We start from the raw sequence: 18,131 nt of genomic DNA, 5'->3' as shown, positions 1-18,131 counted from the left end.
TAGCACTGGGAATTGCAAATTAAATCTACCATCAGATGTCATACCCACCAGCTTGGCAAAGATTTTTGCAAGGATGTACAGCAATGGACACTTCATGCACTGCTTTGCTGGTGGAGTGTAAATTTCTTTTTTTTTTTCTTTTCCTTTTTTCTTTTTTTTTCTCTGTAAATTTCTACAACACATTGAAAAACAATTTAAAGCAGTGTTTAACTAGATTATTCCCTGGTGACCTGATAGCTCTACTCCTAGGTATGTACCTCAGAAAACTCTTGCAGATGTGTACCAAGCGACATGTATAAGAACATTCAGAACAGCCTGGTTCATGCAGAAAAACTTGTAATACACGAGTTGTTTCTTTTGCTGGCATGCTGGGGTATAAAAATCATTGGGCCCTCTGTTTTCAGGCTTCTCTGTTCTCACTGACTTCTAATCCTCATAGGCTGCTGAGAGTAAGGTCTCTCAGCGCACCTCCAGGAGACACAAAGAAGGTATTGGGGAACCAGAGCCACCTCCACCCACATACATCTTCATTTCACGTACATCATCCTTTGCACTCCTCTTTTACTACTCTGGGAATAAATCAAAGTACAAGCAATCTTGAATCAAATCTATTCTCGTCCATCCTTGAACCTGGACTAGACTCTATAATAATCTGGCCGTACATGTTCCGTTTATATAAAGAACTTAAAAATGGTAGCCATTATTTCCTCACTTTTTCTGTCAGGTTTGTACTCCTGCCTCTCTCTCTCTCTCTCTCTCTCTCTCTCTCTCTCTCTCTCTCTCTCTCTCTCTCGTTTCTGACAGAGCAGTGTCCCAGTCTGCTTGTAATACAGCTATTCCAGTATGGACTTGGGGTCCTTTACCCAATTGTAATTTCCTTTACCTACTGTTATTAACTGTTGTATCCTTAAGGACAGGCCTTTACTATAGTGGGTTGCACAATGGATGCGTGATACATTAAAAACCCCGATTTGGGGGAGAAGCGTCTTGGGAGAGTAAAATGGACAGTGGCTCCCTCACATGCTAAGACCCTTGGCCAGATTGTGTAAATCTATCCAGACACCATCAAATGAGAATCCTAATACGTTAGCATCCCAGAGATGCCATGAATACTATTAAATGGAATAGCATGGGAAAGTGCCTGACTTAAAGATGTTCGTTAAGAAATGTTAATGTACATCCTTCCTACCCTTTCCTCAGCGTTCCTTTCAAAAGGAGGTCAAATAAGATCCATCTTCCCTCTTTCTGTAGAAGAAAATTAAAACCCTATCAGCCAGTCTCCTAGAATAGGCTGTATCTGGACAGTTCCTCTTAGGAAGTCAAGTATGGATAGGGATAGGGACGTCAGGTCACCCTAGAAATTACGATGTGACAGCTAGGGAGTGACCGCAGCAGACATGCATAGAAAAAGAAGTTACCCTGGGCTTGGAAATCAATAGGACAGCCATAGACCTTCAAACCTGTTAGAAATTTATGTGCGGTCAAGCCCCCACCAGTCCTTTCCTCTTGAGTTTCATTAACAGACAACTGCATGTGTCTAAATGGTCTCAGACCTTGGAGGAATTTGGGGAACCACAACGTCATACTTGAAACCAGGATTGCTTTAATATGCACTGGGCATTGTGCTAGCAGCTGGGGATAAACGAGTGAATAGAACAGAGGTACTTCGACAGAGGTGGCTGCTGGAGCTCAGGCAGGGGAGGCACGCACGGTCCGGGGGGGCAGAGAAGGCTTCCCCCGTAGGGTGAGGCAGGGGCGTCCCAGGCAGACGCACAAAACTAGAGTGTCGTCCTATCCAAGTTAAAAAACGCGGATCCCAGCCTCTCCGGACCCCCTGGGTTGCCATCCTTTTTAGGCTCCCACTGAAATCCTTCCAAAGAAGGGAATAGACGTGCATTGTTTGAATCCCATTCTTCCCCATCCCAGAGCCCCTAGGACGGTGACAGCGAAAATGCGTGGTAGCTTGAGTCAGAAACTCCGGCCAGGGGTGCGGGTCCCGCCGCGGGGTGGAGCGGGGGCGGGCAGCGGGTCGGGAATGACGCTGGGGCGGTCGCGGCGGCTGGCGGTGAGGTGACGAGCCCGCAGCCCGCGCCGCCTCAGCCCACGTGTCCGCGAGATTTAAAAGTTGGCGGCTCGCGGGACGGTCAGTTCCGTGGCTGAGCCCAGCGAGCGGCGCACCACGGACACAAAGGGACGGCCAGGGCTTCGCGTGGGACAGCGCAGGGTCGCGAGCCCAGAGCCGCCCGCAAGCGCCGAGATGCCGCCAGCAGCGAGCCGCCGCCTCAGACCGTCCCCTCGACACGCGGCTGCAGCGCCCCACATCCTGCTGCTATTGCTGCTGCTGTCCTGCTGCGCGGGCATCTGCCGAGGTAAGCCGGCCCCGCACCTCACGGGCTCCCGCACCTCTCGTCCCGCTTTCTTCCCCCACTTTCTCGCCTTCATTCTTGGCTTCTGGGTGCGGGGCTCCCCAGGTTCTCGCCCTTGACAATGGGCGAAGGCAGCCAACCGCCAATGGCCCAGCTGGAGCGCATTGCCGGACCAGACCAAAATCCCCAGGCCCGGCGAGCGCCCTCCAGGCAGGGGATAGCCTACGGCTGATGGAAACTTGCAGGGCTCCCTCAGACTCGGGATGTCCAGCCCCCGTGACCCATGGGTAACAAGAGATAAAACAGTGAAAAATTAAAATGCTTTCCTTTTAACTGAAGGGATTTATGGTTGACGCAAGACTAGAGTGAATTTGATACTCCATCTGCTGATGAGAGGTAAACTTGGAGAGCTCCTCTTCCTGTTCAGATAATCCTGAGCAGCGAAACAGCCCCCATTCTAGCTGTTCAGAGGGTAAAAGAGAGGGCTCTGCCTTACAGGTTTTCAGGCAGCAGATCAGGAAAAGGAATAGAGACCGTCAGGCAGAGTTGGAGAGGCAAGTGTGCAAGCCAGGCTTTCAGTCAGTGCTACAGCTAAAGTTAGCTGTGATTTGATAGCGATAGGAACTTCTTGAGCTTGGATTAGAGGAAAGAAGTGGGAAAAGCAAAGGTAAGGTCAAGGAGGGAGGTCTGAAGCTTGGGAGACAAGGAAGAGCAGAGCTCACCTCATTCTAGTGAGGAAATCACTTACCAGTTCCCTCAAGGTTACTTTTCCCGGTACCGGAGGGGACCATCCTTCATCTCTCACCTGTGAGCCAGGGCGCCTCCAATGCCAGCCGCTGTCCTGCTAAGACCATGAACTTTTTATCTTCCCGGCTAGTTCTCCTTGCTTCCCTCCTCTCTCCTGTCAGTGAGGTAGAGGTGGGCAGACCATTGCATCATTGTTCAGAACACTGGGGACTTGAAACCACAAATGTAGGGACCTTTCAATGCTTGTCGCCCAGCCCTCAGTTAGAGGTGGGGAATCCAAAGCTGTTTTTCTTTTCCTGAAGTATTTCTTTTTATTGCTGTCCTTTCATTGTTTTGGTTTTCTCTTTTCCTTGAGGCATTGGAGGAAGTGGTGGTGGGGGTTGTGTGTGTGTTTGTGTGTATTTGGGGGTGGGGGTACAGGAGGCTCCCCTGCTTGAAAAACAAGGTAATTTGGCTTTGAAATCTAAGCAATCAGAAGCTAGGAGACCTAAGCTTTCTCTATCACATAGCCAGCACTGATACAACCTGACTTATGCAAAGTAATCTTTTTCAATTTGTTATTGGTAAAATTAGGGTGGTAATCTTTATATGGCTGATTAAGGAAGCAGATAATCATAGTTACAAAAGTGGTTTTTTTCTCTGTAAAGCATTGGTACTTTCTGTGGATGTTACATGCTATGTTTGCAGTGATTTTTGCATCAATGGGGGATAACTGCTTTTTTGGGAGATGGGACAATTTTCAGGCTACTGGTGATTTAGCAAAAACTGTGGAAGGCAGCAGCTGGTTTCATAAAAAGACAAGTCTTGGGTTTTATTTCCAAAGCAGCATATCTGTTGTCTGATCAGTCATCTCATAAATATCCACAATATTCCTCAAGCAAGGGGATGAGACACATTTGTCATACACAGAGACCCCCTGCACTTCCCATTTATGTCTTCTTTCCCCTTCAGACCTGCTCTTGATACTAAAAAACTAATTGCATCTCTCTAAAAATGTGATGAGTGAGGGTGAAGATACAGTGTGACCTGCCAGAGTCCTGAATCTCTGAAGATAGCACTTAAGGGGAACAACAACATAAATGAATGAAAGGGGGCATAATCTACCAAGATTAATTGTTATGGAAGATGCAACTGGATGTATCTAAAAACAACAAAACACGTGTCACAAAGACAGAGGAAAATAAAAGTGTGTCAATAAGTGCAGCCTTGGCAAAAATGAGTTAGCAGAGCATACAATAGCAGTGAGACGATAAAGGGTCAGCTACATATTTTGTGAGTGGAAACAGTTTACTATTCAGAGAACAACACTAAAATAAAGATGGAAATTTCCAAATAAGAGGGGCACATTTTGGATGTCTGCAGCAAGCTGTCGCTTAATTTGACCTGTGACAGTAAACAGTCAAATGCCCAAGACTAAACTAAGACATGTCTTTTTCTACTCAGGCTCCTATCATTAAAGAATTCTTAAAATTCATTCTTACCCGCTGCTCCAGGCAACCACTAACCTTTCTATCACTATAGATTTGCCTCTTCTGGACGTTCCATATAAGTAGAATCATACAACATTTAGTCTTTTGCATCTGGCTTATTTGACTTAGCATATGTCTGAGGCTCATGTATGTTGTAGCATTATCAGTACAGATGGTCCCCGACTTATGATGGCTCGATTTATGACTTTTCAACTTCGTGATGGTGCAAAAGTGATATGCATTTAGTAGAAACCGTACTTTGAATTTTGAATTTTGATCTTTTCCGAGGCTAGTGAGTTGCATTCTCTGGTGGTGCTGGGCAATGGCAGCGAGGCACAGCTCCCAGTCAGTCACATGATCACGAGGGTAAACAACTGATACTCTACACGTACTGTTTCCAACATTTTTAGGCTATTGTCTTTTGTGTTTTTACATCCCATCATATCTCAAAACACTCATTTGTTGTCTCCTGCTTCTGGTAAAAAAGAGGAAGTCAATTACTTTTGAGATGGAACTCATGCTAGTTGCCCACCTGTAGGCTAATGTAAGTGTTTTGAGCGTGTTTAAGGTCGGCTACGCTAAGCTGTGTTGTTCGGTGGGTTAGGCGTATTAAACGCATTTTTGACTTACGATATTTTCAACTCAAGACGAGTTTTTCAGAATGTAAACCCATTATAAGTCAAGGAGCATCTATAGTTCTTTCCTTTTTATGATTGAATAGTATTCCATTGTGTGGATATACTGTTGTCACACAACAGCCTAGCAGACTGTCCCCCCAAGTCTTTCCTTGTGGAAAGAAGAGTCTGTGAGACTGTGTATCCCTGGGACTGTATATTTCTCTCTATTTAGTCTCCAAAAGAGGGTTTACAGCCAATGACGAGTAAGATTCCCCATGGGGGGGGCAACTCAAGCCAAGCGGAACCCTGTGGAGACCCCCCGATGAGCTGCCTTAGAAAGATTTGGGAAGGGGCCTTGTCTCCCCTTCCCCCTGCCTGGGAGAAACCACTGCTGACTCTGGTTTTTCCCCTCTCACCTAATTGTGAGAAAAGTCTTTAGAGCAATAAGATCAAGCTCTCTCTGCTCAGCTCTATAAAACAGTCTCGACATGTGCTATATGTCCTTTAGGGAGTCACATACCTCACCTCAGTCATCATAGGACTTTTGCTTCGGCTCTTCGGGGACCATCATAATTGATTTGGGTTGTTTCTATAACATGATGGATGAGTCTCACAGACTGTGTCAGAAACAATAATACTCCCTTGTATACTTATCAGTAAATACCACCAGTCGGCTTTATTCTGGGTTCCAGTCTTTCAGAACTGTGAGGCCCCCGGCCTTCTGAGATTTAACTGCATTCTCTATTTCTTTCTTAAAAACTTAACCCAAAGCCGCCGCTTCTCGCACCCTCACTGCCCGTGTTGCGCTGGACGCGACCATATACGACCTTTTGTTGATCTATTCGCAGATGATAGAAATTTTAATTGTTTCTGCTTTGGGGCTATTGTGAATTATGCTGCTATGAACAATCATGTACAGGTTTTCGTGTTGGCACAAAAGTAACTCATTCTTGAGAGTAACATCTGTGTAATGTTATTAAGGTCCATTTAATAATTATGTCTCATACTAAGTCAAATGCTAAAATATCTAGTTCAAGTAGGAGGGTAGTGATGTACAGTGAAAAATGGGAAATATTATCCAAAAGTGAACTAAACTCATGTGCTACATCACAATGTAATGTCCCATAAGACTATATGGGACACGATGTCTCATAAGATTATAATGGAGCTGAAAAAGTCCTATCACCTAGTGATAGTGTAGCTGCCATAATATCAGAGCACAATGCCATGCGTTTGTGGTGATGCTGGTGTAAACAAACCTCCTGCGCTGCCAGTTGTATAAAAGTATAGCACATCCAATTATGTAAAGTACAAAATACTTGATAATAAATGACTATGTTACTGATTTATGCATTTGCTATACTATCCTCTTTATCATTATTTTAGTGAATTCTTTCTACTTATATAAAAAAAGTTTGCTGTAAAACCATATGCCACGTCACCGCAGCAGTAGCCTCATACACCTCATGTTTACTGCACCTCTTGCCTGCATCATTTTCTCTTGTGCTTCATTTAATCTTGTGTTGTTTTGTTCATCATGACCCTTAAAAATACAGAATCCACTGCTAATCTCACTGGTAAGAGGCCACATCTCATGATTGATCTGGAAACAAAATTAAAAGTGATTAAGGACTACGAAGGTGGAGATCAATGGTGGTTGTTGAGCACTAGTCAGGCATGTCCCATTCCACCATAGCTACAATCTTGAAGAACAAGACCAAAGTGATGAAAGCTGTCAAAGGATCAGCTTCATTGAAGGCAGGGAGACTCTAAAATTCGAGAAAGACCTAGAACGCACATGGAGAAATGTCTAATGACTTAGACTGAAGGCCAGACACAGAAGCATATCCCTCTCAGCGCCATGATGATCATGGCCAAAGCAAAAAGTTTGTTTCCTGATGTTGGAAGAATAGGCTGGACCTGACTGCAAGGGTAAATTTACTGCGAGCTCTGGGAGTTTTAAACAATTCAAGAATTGTTATTCATTACATAATGTGAATATGAATGGTAAGTATATGAGTGCTCATGTGAAGGCAGCTAAAGAATTTTTGGAAACTCTAGATAAGTTGATTGTGGAGGAAAAGTACTTGCTGGAGCAAATATTCAATATGGATGAAAACCTCCCTATTCTGGAAATGGACGCCTGAAAAGTCTTCATGAGTCCTTATGAGGAGGCCAAGTCAATGCCAGGTTTCAAGACTTTAAAGGATAGGACAATAGTCTTGCTTGGGGGCAATGTTGCAGGCTACAAATTGAAACGCTTTGTGATCTGGAACAGGGAGAACCACAGGGCTGTCAAGCATATCAGTAAGCACACACTGCCAGGGTACCACAGGAGCAACAAGAAGGCATGTTTGACCCACCTCCTCTTCCATGATGCCCTCCTGAATTGCTTTGCCAGCAAAATGGAGAAGTACTGTTTGGAAAAATAACATAGATTTTAAGAGTTTGTTTTTGTTGATAATGCTCCAGACATCTTTTATTGGTGATTTTCATCTTAATATCAAAGTGGTGTTTCTTCCTTCACACATGACCTCTTTGATCTAACCAATGGATAAAGGAGTTAGAGCAGTTTATAAAGCCTACTGCCTGAGAAGGTTCTTCACCCAGCAATAGCCTGGGTCCTTCACCCAGGCTATTGCTGCAACTGAAGAAGACACTGATGCAATTCTGGAAGGATTGCAACATCTGTGACTGCATCAAGAACCTTGTTTGAGCTTGGGGTGATGTCACCAAAAAGTGTATGAATGGCATCTGGAAGAAGACACTCATGAGGTTCATCATGACTTCCAAAGATTTGCCAATGATGAGAAGGTTGCAAAAATTAAAGAGGCTGTTGATGAGATGGCAAACAACTTTAACCTGGGTCTGAATGAGAATAAAATTGAGGAGCTCCTATAGCTGATTCCTGAGGAACTAATGAAGAGGGAAAAAAAAGTATAAGAGTCCCCAAGAAAATACACAGTGAAGGGTTTAGCAGAAGCTGTTGTAGACCTCAACAGACTCCTTAAAAAGATTGAAAATATGGATGCCAAACACTGAAATGTTTTCATTAATAGAGAATGATCATGGTACATTATCTGCTTACAAGCAAATCTATGATGAAAAAGAGAAACAAACCAAGCAAACTACCATAGACATATTTTTGAAAAGAGTGACACCTCCTCAAGACCAACCTTAAGTAGGTCCTTCAGGAGGTGTTCCAGAAGAAGGCATTGTTCTTACAGTTGATGACAGCTCCATGCATGCTATTGCCCCTGAATACCTTCCAGTGGGACAAGATGTGGAGATGGAAAACAGTGATATTGATGATCCCGACTCAGTGTAGACCTAGACTACTGTGCGTGTGTCTTGTTTTTAACAAAAATGTTTCAAAAGTAAAAAAATAAAATAAATCTTTTAGAAATAGAAAAGGCTTATAGAGTAAGGCTATAAAGAAAGAACATGTTTCCATATAGCTGTACAATGTGTTTGTGTTTTAAGCTAAGTATTATTACAAAAGAGTCAAAAAGTACACAAAATTCAGAAAGCCTACAAAGTAAAAAAGTTACAAAAAGCTAAGGTCAATTTATTATTATTAAAGTTTATTGGGGTGACAATTGTTAGTAAAGTTACATAGATTTCAGGTGTACAATTCTGTATTACATCATCTATATATCACATTGTGTGTTCACCACCCAGAGTCAGTTCTCGTTCCATCACCATATATTTGATCCCCCTTACCCTCATCTACCACCCCCCTCCCACCTTACCCTCTGGTCACCACTAAACTATTGTCTGTGCATTTTTTATTTTTTAAGATTTTATTTTTTATTGGGGAAGGGGAACAGGACTTTATTGGGGAACAGTGTGCACTTCCAGGACTTTTTTCTAAGTCAAGTTGTTGTCCTTTCAATCCCAGTTGTGGAGGGTTCCGTTCAGCTTCAGGCTGTTGTCCCTCCAGTCTTAGTTGTGGAGGGCACAGCTCAGCTCCAGGTCCAGTTGCCGTTGCTAGTTGCAGGGGGCACAGCCCACCATCCCTTGCGGGAGTCGAACCGGCAACCATGTGGCTGAGAGGACACGCTCCAACCAACTGAGCCATCCGGGAGCTCAGCGGCAGCTCAGCTCAAGGTGCCGTGGTCAATTCTAGTTGCAGGGGGCAGAGCCCACCATCCCTTGTGGGACTCGAGGGATTGAACTGGCAACCCCGTGGTTGAGAGCCCACTGGCCCATGTGGGAATCGAACTGGCAGCCTTCGGAGTCAGGAGCACGGAGCTCTAACCGCCTGAGCCACCGGGCCGGCCCCACATTTTTCATTTTTTATACCATGTTTTTACTATACCTTTTCAATGTTTACATACACAGATATTTACCATTGTGTTATAATTACTTCCAGTTCAGTACAGTAACATGCTGTACAGGAACAATAGGATATACCGTATAGTCTAGGTATGTAGTAGGCTATGCCATCAAGGTTTGTGTAAGTGCACTCTGTGATGTTTGCACAATGATGAAATCACCTAACAACACATTTCTCACAGTGAAGAGTTTAGCAGAAGTATACCCATTGTTAAGTGACTAATGACTGTATACATAAATATTTACTTTTAGAAGAAATACTATAAAATTAACATGTGAGTATAACTTTATTTTCAGGTGCTCCAATATTATTTCAAGGATTATCGCCTGAACAAGAACGACAGTTGTGGAATGAGGTAAAGAATTATCCTCATACAAATTATTGGGCACTTTGCCCTTCTTTGAGATTATCCTGGTGAAATGAAATAATATAGTTGAATTTTGGGACAACTATTATTTTACTAGCATCCTGATGTCATAATATTCAGAATTATAATTTTTATTAAATGAAACATGAAAAGAAACAAAAAATACAGTAAATGGTAAAGTAAGATGGCAGAAATAAGTCCTCACAGTAGAGTAACTATATTAAATGTTAATGTGCTAAAATATACCACTTAAAAGACAGAGATACTCAGATTGGATTTTTTAAAAGATTTACCATATGTTATCTATAGTAGTCACACTTAAAGCAGAAAACAAACAAAAAAGGGCTAAACATAAAAGGATGGAAAGTGATGTACCAAGCAGATATGAATGGCAAGAAAATTAGAGTAGCCTTCTGAATAGCTGATAAAATAGAATTCAAATGAACAAACCATCATAACAAAGAGGAATTTTATATGCTAATGAAAGAACAAGCAAAACTACAACCATTATTAATATATATTACCAAAAAAAAAAAAAACAAAAAAAAAACCCTCTAAACTTATTTAACAATTGATAGAACTTCAGGGAAAAATGGGTAAATGAACAGTTGTAATTGGAGACTTTAATACACCTCTCTCCAAACTGATAGTTAAACAGATAACACATAAGTACATATATCAAAAACCTAACCACACAATCAATAAATTTGAGCTATTAGAAATATTTTTAAAAGCCTACACTTAATATTATACACATTCTTTTTTAGTATAATTGGAACATTGAAAAAAAAAAAGACCATGTGTTTGAACACAAAGAAAGTTTCCATTTAGAATTGGATCCATTTAAAATGTTTTCCAACCATAATGCAATAAAATCGGAAATTAATAAAAATATAACTTAAATATCTCATCTATTTGGAAAATAAATATCATTTTGGTAAATAATCCTGGGCAGAAAAGGAAATTGCAAAATACTTAGAACTGAGTGACATAAAATTATAAGTCAAAATTTGTAGACTACAGCTAAAACAGTAGGTAGAGAGAAATTTTAGCTTCATATATATACCTATTTATCAGGGAGAAAATTTGAAAACAAGCTAAGCATTCAACTAAAAAATATGGTGAAAAAGAACAACAGGAAAAATTCAAAGAAACAAGAATGAAGTAAATAATAAAAATAAAGGCAGAAATAAATTTTATAAAGAGAGATACAGAGAACAAAACAATTTAACAAAACCAAACATTTGTTCTTTCAATGTTAATAGGCAGTGGTAATACTGATTTTAAAAGTCAGAGGAAAGATAAAGATAAACAAGATATAGACTTTAAAGGGTAGACTACCGAGAAAAATAGAGATTTAAAAATGTTTTTAAAAAGTATTATGGACAATTGACAGGTAATGGTTGTACAACTCTGTATATGGCACTAAAAACCATTTAATTGTGCTCTGTAAATTGGTGAATTGTATGGTATATGGTAGATCTCAATAAAGCCATAACCAAAAAAAAAGTATTATGGACAGCTATATGGCAATGATTTTGAAAAGTTAGATGCAGTGGATAAATTCCTAGAAAAATATCTGATGCCGGAAAGGTGCAATAGTAACACAATAAGCACTGAAGAATAATTTGTTCTTTTCTCCACGCCCCCCCTCCCCCAAGGCCTCCAGTACTGTTACATAGTAAATGTATCTAGAGCTTCTTTATAAAGCATAAATTAGCTCTAGAATTTTGTTATATAACCTTTACCCAGTTAAGAAAGTTTTCTTTTCCTGTTTTGCTAAGAGTTTTGTTAATCCAAAACAAATTTGAACTTAATCAAATACTTTATGTGTATCAGTATGGAGATAAACTGTGTGCCTTTTCTCCTTTAATCTGTAATCATGATGAATTACATTAAGAAATTTCTTGCTCTTTTAATATTAGAGCTAAGATGAGAGTTGAGAAGATTTTTGGATATGATAACAATACACAAGAATCAGTAACATTTCTTTTCACTAGGTAAAAATAACATGAAAATAAAGTTTAAAATATTATATCATTCACAATGGCAACAAAAACTGTAAGTATTTAGGAATTGACCTAACCCCCCCCCCAAAAAAAAAATACAATAACTTTATGGAGAAAAAAATTAAATTTTAATAAAGGAAATAGAAGATGATATGACTATATGGAGAGACCTTCTTTGCTCTTTGGTGGAACAATTAATTTAATGTAATAAAAATATAAAGTATCCCCAAATTAATCAATGTAAATCCCATAAAAATCAATGGAATCCCAATCCCAATTTCATTTAGTTTTTTTTTTTTCCCCCAGAAACTTCATAAATCTAACCTAAAATTGATATGAAAAAATAGAGGTCTACAAATAGCTAAGGAAATTTTAATTATAAAGAGTAAAGAATGAGAACTTAACCTACCAGATTTCAAGAAGTACTATAAAACTCTAGTAATGAAAAAGGTAATGGCACAAGAACAGACAAATGAACCAATGGAACAGAGACTGGAGCTTGGAGAGTTTAGCAGACACCGTCAGTGCCCTGTCATATCCTTTTGGCATTCACCATTTCAGGGCACTCCAAACTTGCTGTTTCTAATTGCATGCCCCTGTGACCCTGACGGCTTGGTCTGTGTTCAGGACAGATGAGAAATGCCTGGGAGTAAATGCCCCCACTGAGAGCAGTCCTCAGGTGGTGGCTCAAGGGAATTGGTGGGTAAATACTTTAGCTGCCTCTGCCCTCAGTTGAGATAACTCTAATTCTACATTTCCCCTAGTTCCCCGGCTTATTGATCCCAGTTTCCCACAGTGGTAATCTGCTTGATAACATTTCCTTTATTGGATTCCTTTTCTTCCTTGTTTTACTTCTCCACTCTTCTGCTAGTGCTTCTTGGGTCATCTCCCCCCAAATCTACTTATATCCACATCTTTATTTCAAAGTCTGTTTCTGGGGGAACCTAATAAGATGGACATGCACATGCACATACACATAAACTTACAATAAAAGTAACACTAAAATTCAGTGGAAAAAGGACTGATTGGCGAATGAAAGAAACTAGCTTGCTGTATGGGGAAAAATAAAACTTAACATCCAAAGGTGGGCTCCAAGTGAATTAAAGATCTAAATATAGAGGGTAAAATTACTGTTAATAGAATGTATTTTCTCTTAGGAAAATATCTTTGTGAGCTAGGAGTGGGGCAAGACTTCTTAAACAAAACTTCAAATAGAAATCATAAAGCCAAAAACATGATGAAAAGTAAAGATTTCTTTCAATAAAAGACTCCATGGAAAAAGGTAAAGAGCCTGTGAGAGAAGATATTAACAATGTCTAAAAGTGATAAGGGATTAATTTCTAGAGCACCTAAGAAACACTATCAAATCAACTGGCTAAAGACAGGAATCCAAAGTAAAAATAGTCAAAGGATAGAACGATTTAAAAAACAAAACCTGAAAGTCCAAAAAGCATCTAAAGAGACCCTCGAATTCAGTAGTAATAATGAAATGACAAATAAGACAACAGCAAAGTGTCACTTTTCACTCATTAGATGGCCAAAAAATTGAAATCTAAGTAATGGCAAGTATTAGCAAGGGTGTGGGGTGTACGAACCCTCATGCTTTGCTGGTGAGCGTCAACTCTGGAGCCATCTGGAAAGCAACCTGGATATCCTCATGATCTAGCGTTCCCTCTCTTGTTTACCCAGCCCAAAGATATTGTCCTACAGATCCGTAAGTGGAGGACAGATACAAGGAGATAATGGAAGGAATTGGAGGGAAACCAGTTGTCCTTCAGCGGGGAATGGGTATGCAGCGTGTGATGGGTGTACAATATAGAGTACTCTACAGCAGTTAGCAACGACATGGCAGGTGTACCCAGTAATATGGATAATCTTGAAGTACAACGTTCATTGAAAAAATGCTATATATGCACATCAAACAACAGAACAGATTTTTAAAGAACCTAAGCAAATGGAGGATCCACATCAAATACATTGGAAAAGTTGCTTATGGAAGGATGGAATAGGAGTAGGAAAAGGAAATATAAAAAGAATAAATAAATGGAGTCCAATGATGATAGTGAGCTAATGAACTGAGGAGAGTAATACCCTTTGCACCTAAGCCACCCCCAACAAAATACATAAGGGAAAAGACAAGGCAGATGGTAAGTGCCAAGTACTAAACAGTCTTTAACAGCATAGGACTTTATAAAGTCTATTATAAGGGCCTTTGCCTTGATACATCAATATACACACTGGGAATACATAAATAAAATGAAGAATAATTTAGATAACCGATACTGATGTATAAATCAGAAACATTGACTTTAGCTTGAAATCAACTATATTTCTGTGGGAAATCTTTGAAAAAATATTTTAGATGATAATGCTGGACAAAAACTCAGAGTTGTAAAAGCACTATAAATTCTTTTAGAGAAAAAAATAAAGAAGTTAGGATGCGAAGAACACTAGAAATACATATAGAGCATCAGTGGACAGGAAACATGAACAAGCATCGTCTATCTGTAAAAAACAAAAATGCCAGTTACATCTTAATACGTTTTCAAACAGATTCATCAATGGACGCATTAGAGTTCTCAAAAGCAATTAGTGGCACTTAAAACCATTAGAGCCAGAATCTGAGTATAATGAACAAATGGAAAGTGGGTGAGCAATGTTGCTGTGCCTTTTAAAAAGAAGGTGAACAAAGACTGAAAAGCTTTCCAATTGTCTCCTAATTTGATTAATTGGTGTTTTTTTTTTTTTTATTCTGATGTTTTTATTCAAACAACGTTGATGCACTGATTAGTTAACCCTGAGGCTCAAGGATTCTCTATTCTTAGTCACAGACGTGGCCACCTCAGCACAGATGGGCAGCCGGTTCTGTGGCTGCCGGCTTTCCCCTTGATCATGTGGTGGCTTCAGATACTTAAGCACCACAAAAATTTCAGCAGATACCCCAATTCGTACCCTGCTAAATCACAGTAAATAACATTTGGAAGTGATATATTACGCATGAGTCACAATTCAGAGCTTAAAAGGGTATCTTTTTGGCTTTCCCCTCACAATTAACTTCTCTTTTATTTTATATTTCCAGACATTCAATTAAATTTAATTAAAGGAGATTTATTGAACACTTATTCTGGGCAAGTTAGATATGGCATAGCCCTTCCCCCAAGAAGTTTATCACTGTGTGTGTGTGTGTGTGTGTGTGTGTGTGTGCGCGCGCGCGCGCGTTCATGATTCTGAGTTTGTTTAGCGTGGAAGAGGGGGCAGGTGAGTGGGTACAAGGGACAAATAGAATAAAACAATTCCCCCAAGTATTTGTGATATATAGGGAAGATGACAAGATCTCTGAGGATAAAAAGGAGAGAGACATAAGCTTATGCTTTTCTATAATATTGGACACCTTTGTTTTTTTTCTAGACTAGAGAATCATATTTTAGGACATGTTCAAGCAATAAGAAGCTTGAGAAATTATGACTAAGGAGTATGATAATTTCCCCCTCAGTATATGGTAGGAGAATGGAAATTAAATGATCAACAAAGAATTCTAGGACTAGAAAGGGGCCCCTGAGATGTTATGCCATAAACAGGACCCAACCTAAATTATCCCAGACAGACAAGAATTGGTGCCATGTCTTTTCCAGTCCCATTCTAAAAGGCCACCAAAGAAATAAATGCCATAAAAAACTCCAGACAGCCAGGTTAGTGCTTAACTTCTCAACACAGTTTTTAAATGGTGAATAGAAATGTTTTTATATTACAGTTTAACGTCTTTCACGTTTTCTCTTTAGGATAAAGGCTGAGAACAGCTAGTTGTTGACTATAGGTCAATAAATCTTCATGGCAAAATAGAACCCTTTTGTAATTCTGGTTCCTTGGTAGCAAACCAGTAGATTGCCCATGTTATGGGAGAGTTTTTACTGTATGCTATTTATTATGCTACTTATAATTTAGCACTTATGCCATTATCACTTAATTTAGATGGTGTGGTTAGATTTACATGTGATATAGGACCATGATAACAGGGTGCTCCTTAATTTCAAGGCCATTTTTTAGTCACCACTCACATTTTTCAGGCTGAACAATAAGTGTCATTATATTCTCTGATGATCACTATCAGGTGTTCTTGGGGACATATACCCCCTGTGGCTGGGGGTAAATTTTGGGGAAATCCAATTTCCAGGACTTCCTTAGAACGTTCAAGAGGCTCCTCTCCCCGAAACCCAGAGTCCTAAGCGGTCACAGAACTTCGATTAAAGTTATGTGGGTAACTTGACTTTGTAAAATCTGCTTTCCATTTTCTGCTGTTTTCTATCTCCAAGATGTAACTGGCATTTTTGTTTTCTACAGATCGATGCTGCTTGTTCGTCTTTCCTATCCTTTGGTTCTCAGCCTCAGGTAATTCCAGTTGGAGGTGTTTTGTAACGATGTGGGCATTTGTGTAGTGCTGAATACTTCATTTTCCCCTTTGGGCCTGTCATTATTTTATGGAATTATTAAACCATGTTGACATATTAGAAATTATTACATCATCTGCTGGTAATAATCAGTGCTATGAGCTTATGTTTTAAAGTGCTAGGACTTTTATCTCTTAAGTAAAACAGATTTGCTTATCTGCAAATTTACACACATTTTTGAAATGAAAATGCCAATTTCAAAATCAAATTCTGTGTTAGATTAAAAATAATGTATCTATTGCTATATTTGGGGGCTAATATCCTGTCCCTTAATTGAGTTTGAAACCCGTGGAGGGAGAAATTTATGGAATCAGACTTATGGAGATCAAAGTATCATTGTAACTGAAAAGTCAGTTTGTGATGCCTTAGATCTGATGCCAAGTGTATTTGCTAAAACTACCCCCAGAATTAAACTGGAGTAGACAGAGACTTGGGGCCTCCTGCCAGAATCAGGTTTTCTACCACAGGGCAGAGAGCAGACAAGAACAGAGCTGGCTCCCTAAGGGGAAAGGACTAAAGGGGGCATGTCCAATTTCTTCCTTTCAATTATCTCTCAGGTAATTCTCACTCCTCTTATAGGGAAGAGTTAAGAGGGGGTTGGGGAAAGAAGAGGGTTCGTCTAGCTCCTGTGCATGGAAACATGAGGAGTGGGAAATAAGTGTGTCCTCGTTATACCATCTTTACTGGACGCTACTGCTTCTATCTGTAGCTCTATCTCTGACAGCAGGTATACCAGAGTTAGCGTTAGTGTCTTGACTTTTATTGCCTTGACTCTCTTAACCAGTATCACTAGTCTTCAGGATGGAGAAGAGGGCTCAGCCGAGGTCCTGTTTTGACCTCCTGCAGAGCGATCAGCTGTGTGCCTTGGGCAAACCCCTACATAGTATGGCCAAGGTTCCATGTCCTCCACCTAGTCCTTCCAGAATGTCATCCTGGCCAGTGTGTAGACAGCCTTGTGTAGTGGTGCTGTATTTCTCCTGCCTCAGTACATTCCTCAGTCTGCAGAGGCTCATCTGCAAGAAGTGGGAGGCATTAGATGCCAAAACAAGACCAGGATCATAATAAGTGACCTGTTTATGAATAGTATTTCAAATTAATTGAGGAACATTGGTAGATATATAACATGTGATGGATATTAATCAGCTTACAAGCTTTTGCATTGTGTTTAAAATTCAGAATCACTTTTATTTCTGCAGTGCTAAATGAACAAATTATAAAGCATTCCTCTAAACACCATCAAGGTAAACTAAGCTTTTATTGGATTTGGCTACTGTGCACATTTTGAGAAGTTGGTAAATTTATTATGGAATATTTTACATTACCTGATACAATTTTTAAAAATCATTAATTTTCACATTAACCATTCTTTTATTATTTTTGTGATCATCTGAACATTGCTTCAAAACATTTTTACCAAATAGGAAATAAAGGATCTTTAAGGTCCACAAATAAAACAATCAAATGTTAAAATTTTAGTGTGAGGAAAATCCTTAAAGAATAGTTGTAGCTCATTAACTAATGGCTCCATGTAAAGAGTTGCTAGAAAAAATGCAATTTGTTTTGAAACCTTTTCTGTCAAACTTCAATCTTATTGCCAAGCCTCCTCCCGCTTAGAATGTGTTTCTAAGGAGAACTCATATTTCTGAATTTATTCTTCTTCAAAGTAAGAGATACATCTTTGATAAATGATATCACTAGATATTTTTGTTATTGTTTTATATTTTGCAGTATTTCTAGATGGGCCACAAAAAGACGTTTCAGGGGTTTATTTC

General features: G+C 39.8%; 1 protein-coding gene across 4 annotated transcripts in view; it reads left to right on the top strand.

The window, feature by feature from the left end:
• NMU (neuromedin U) overlaps window positions 1-18,131 on the top strand; it is a 130,727-nt gene that overhangs the window by 97,520 nt on the left and 15,076 nt on the right. For all 4 annotated transcript variants that reach the window (XM_088791002.1, XM_074324528.2, XM_074324527.2 and 1 more), the window contains exons 1-3: window positions 1,770-2,369; window positions 9,835-9,893; window positions 16,253-16,300. In XM_088791002.1, the coding sequence (XP_088647128.1) occupies window positions 2,258-2,369; window positions 9,835-9,893; window positions 16,253-16,300 (219 nt within the window). In that variant the 5' untranslated portion in view covers window positions 1,770-2,257. Of the gene's footprint in view, window positions 2,370-9,834; window positions 9,894-16,252; window positions 16,301-18,131 lie in introns of those variants that run through there.

Source organism: Rhinolophus sinicus, chromosome 1 (assembly GCF_057876585.1).
Source record: "Rhinolophus sinicus isolate RSI-liver-muscle chromosome 1, RSI-T2T, whole genome shotgun sequence".
NCBI lineage: Eukaryota > Metazoa > Chordata > Mammalia > Chiroptera > Rhinolophidae > Rhinolophus > Rhinolophus sinicus.
This window is presented reverse-complemented; position numbering and strand designations above follow the sequence as displayed.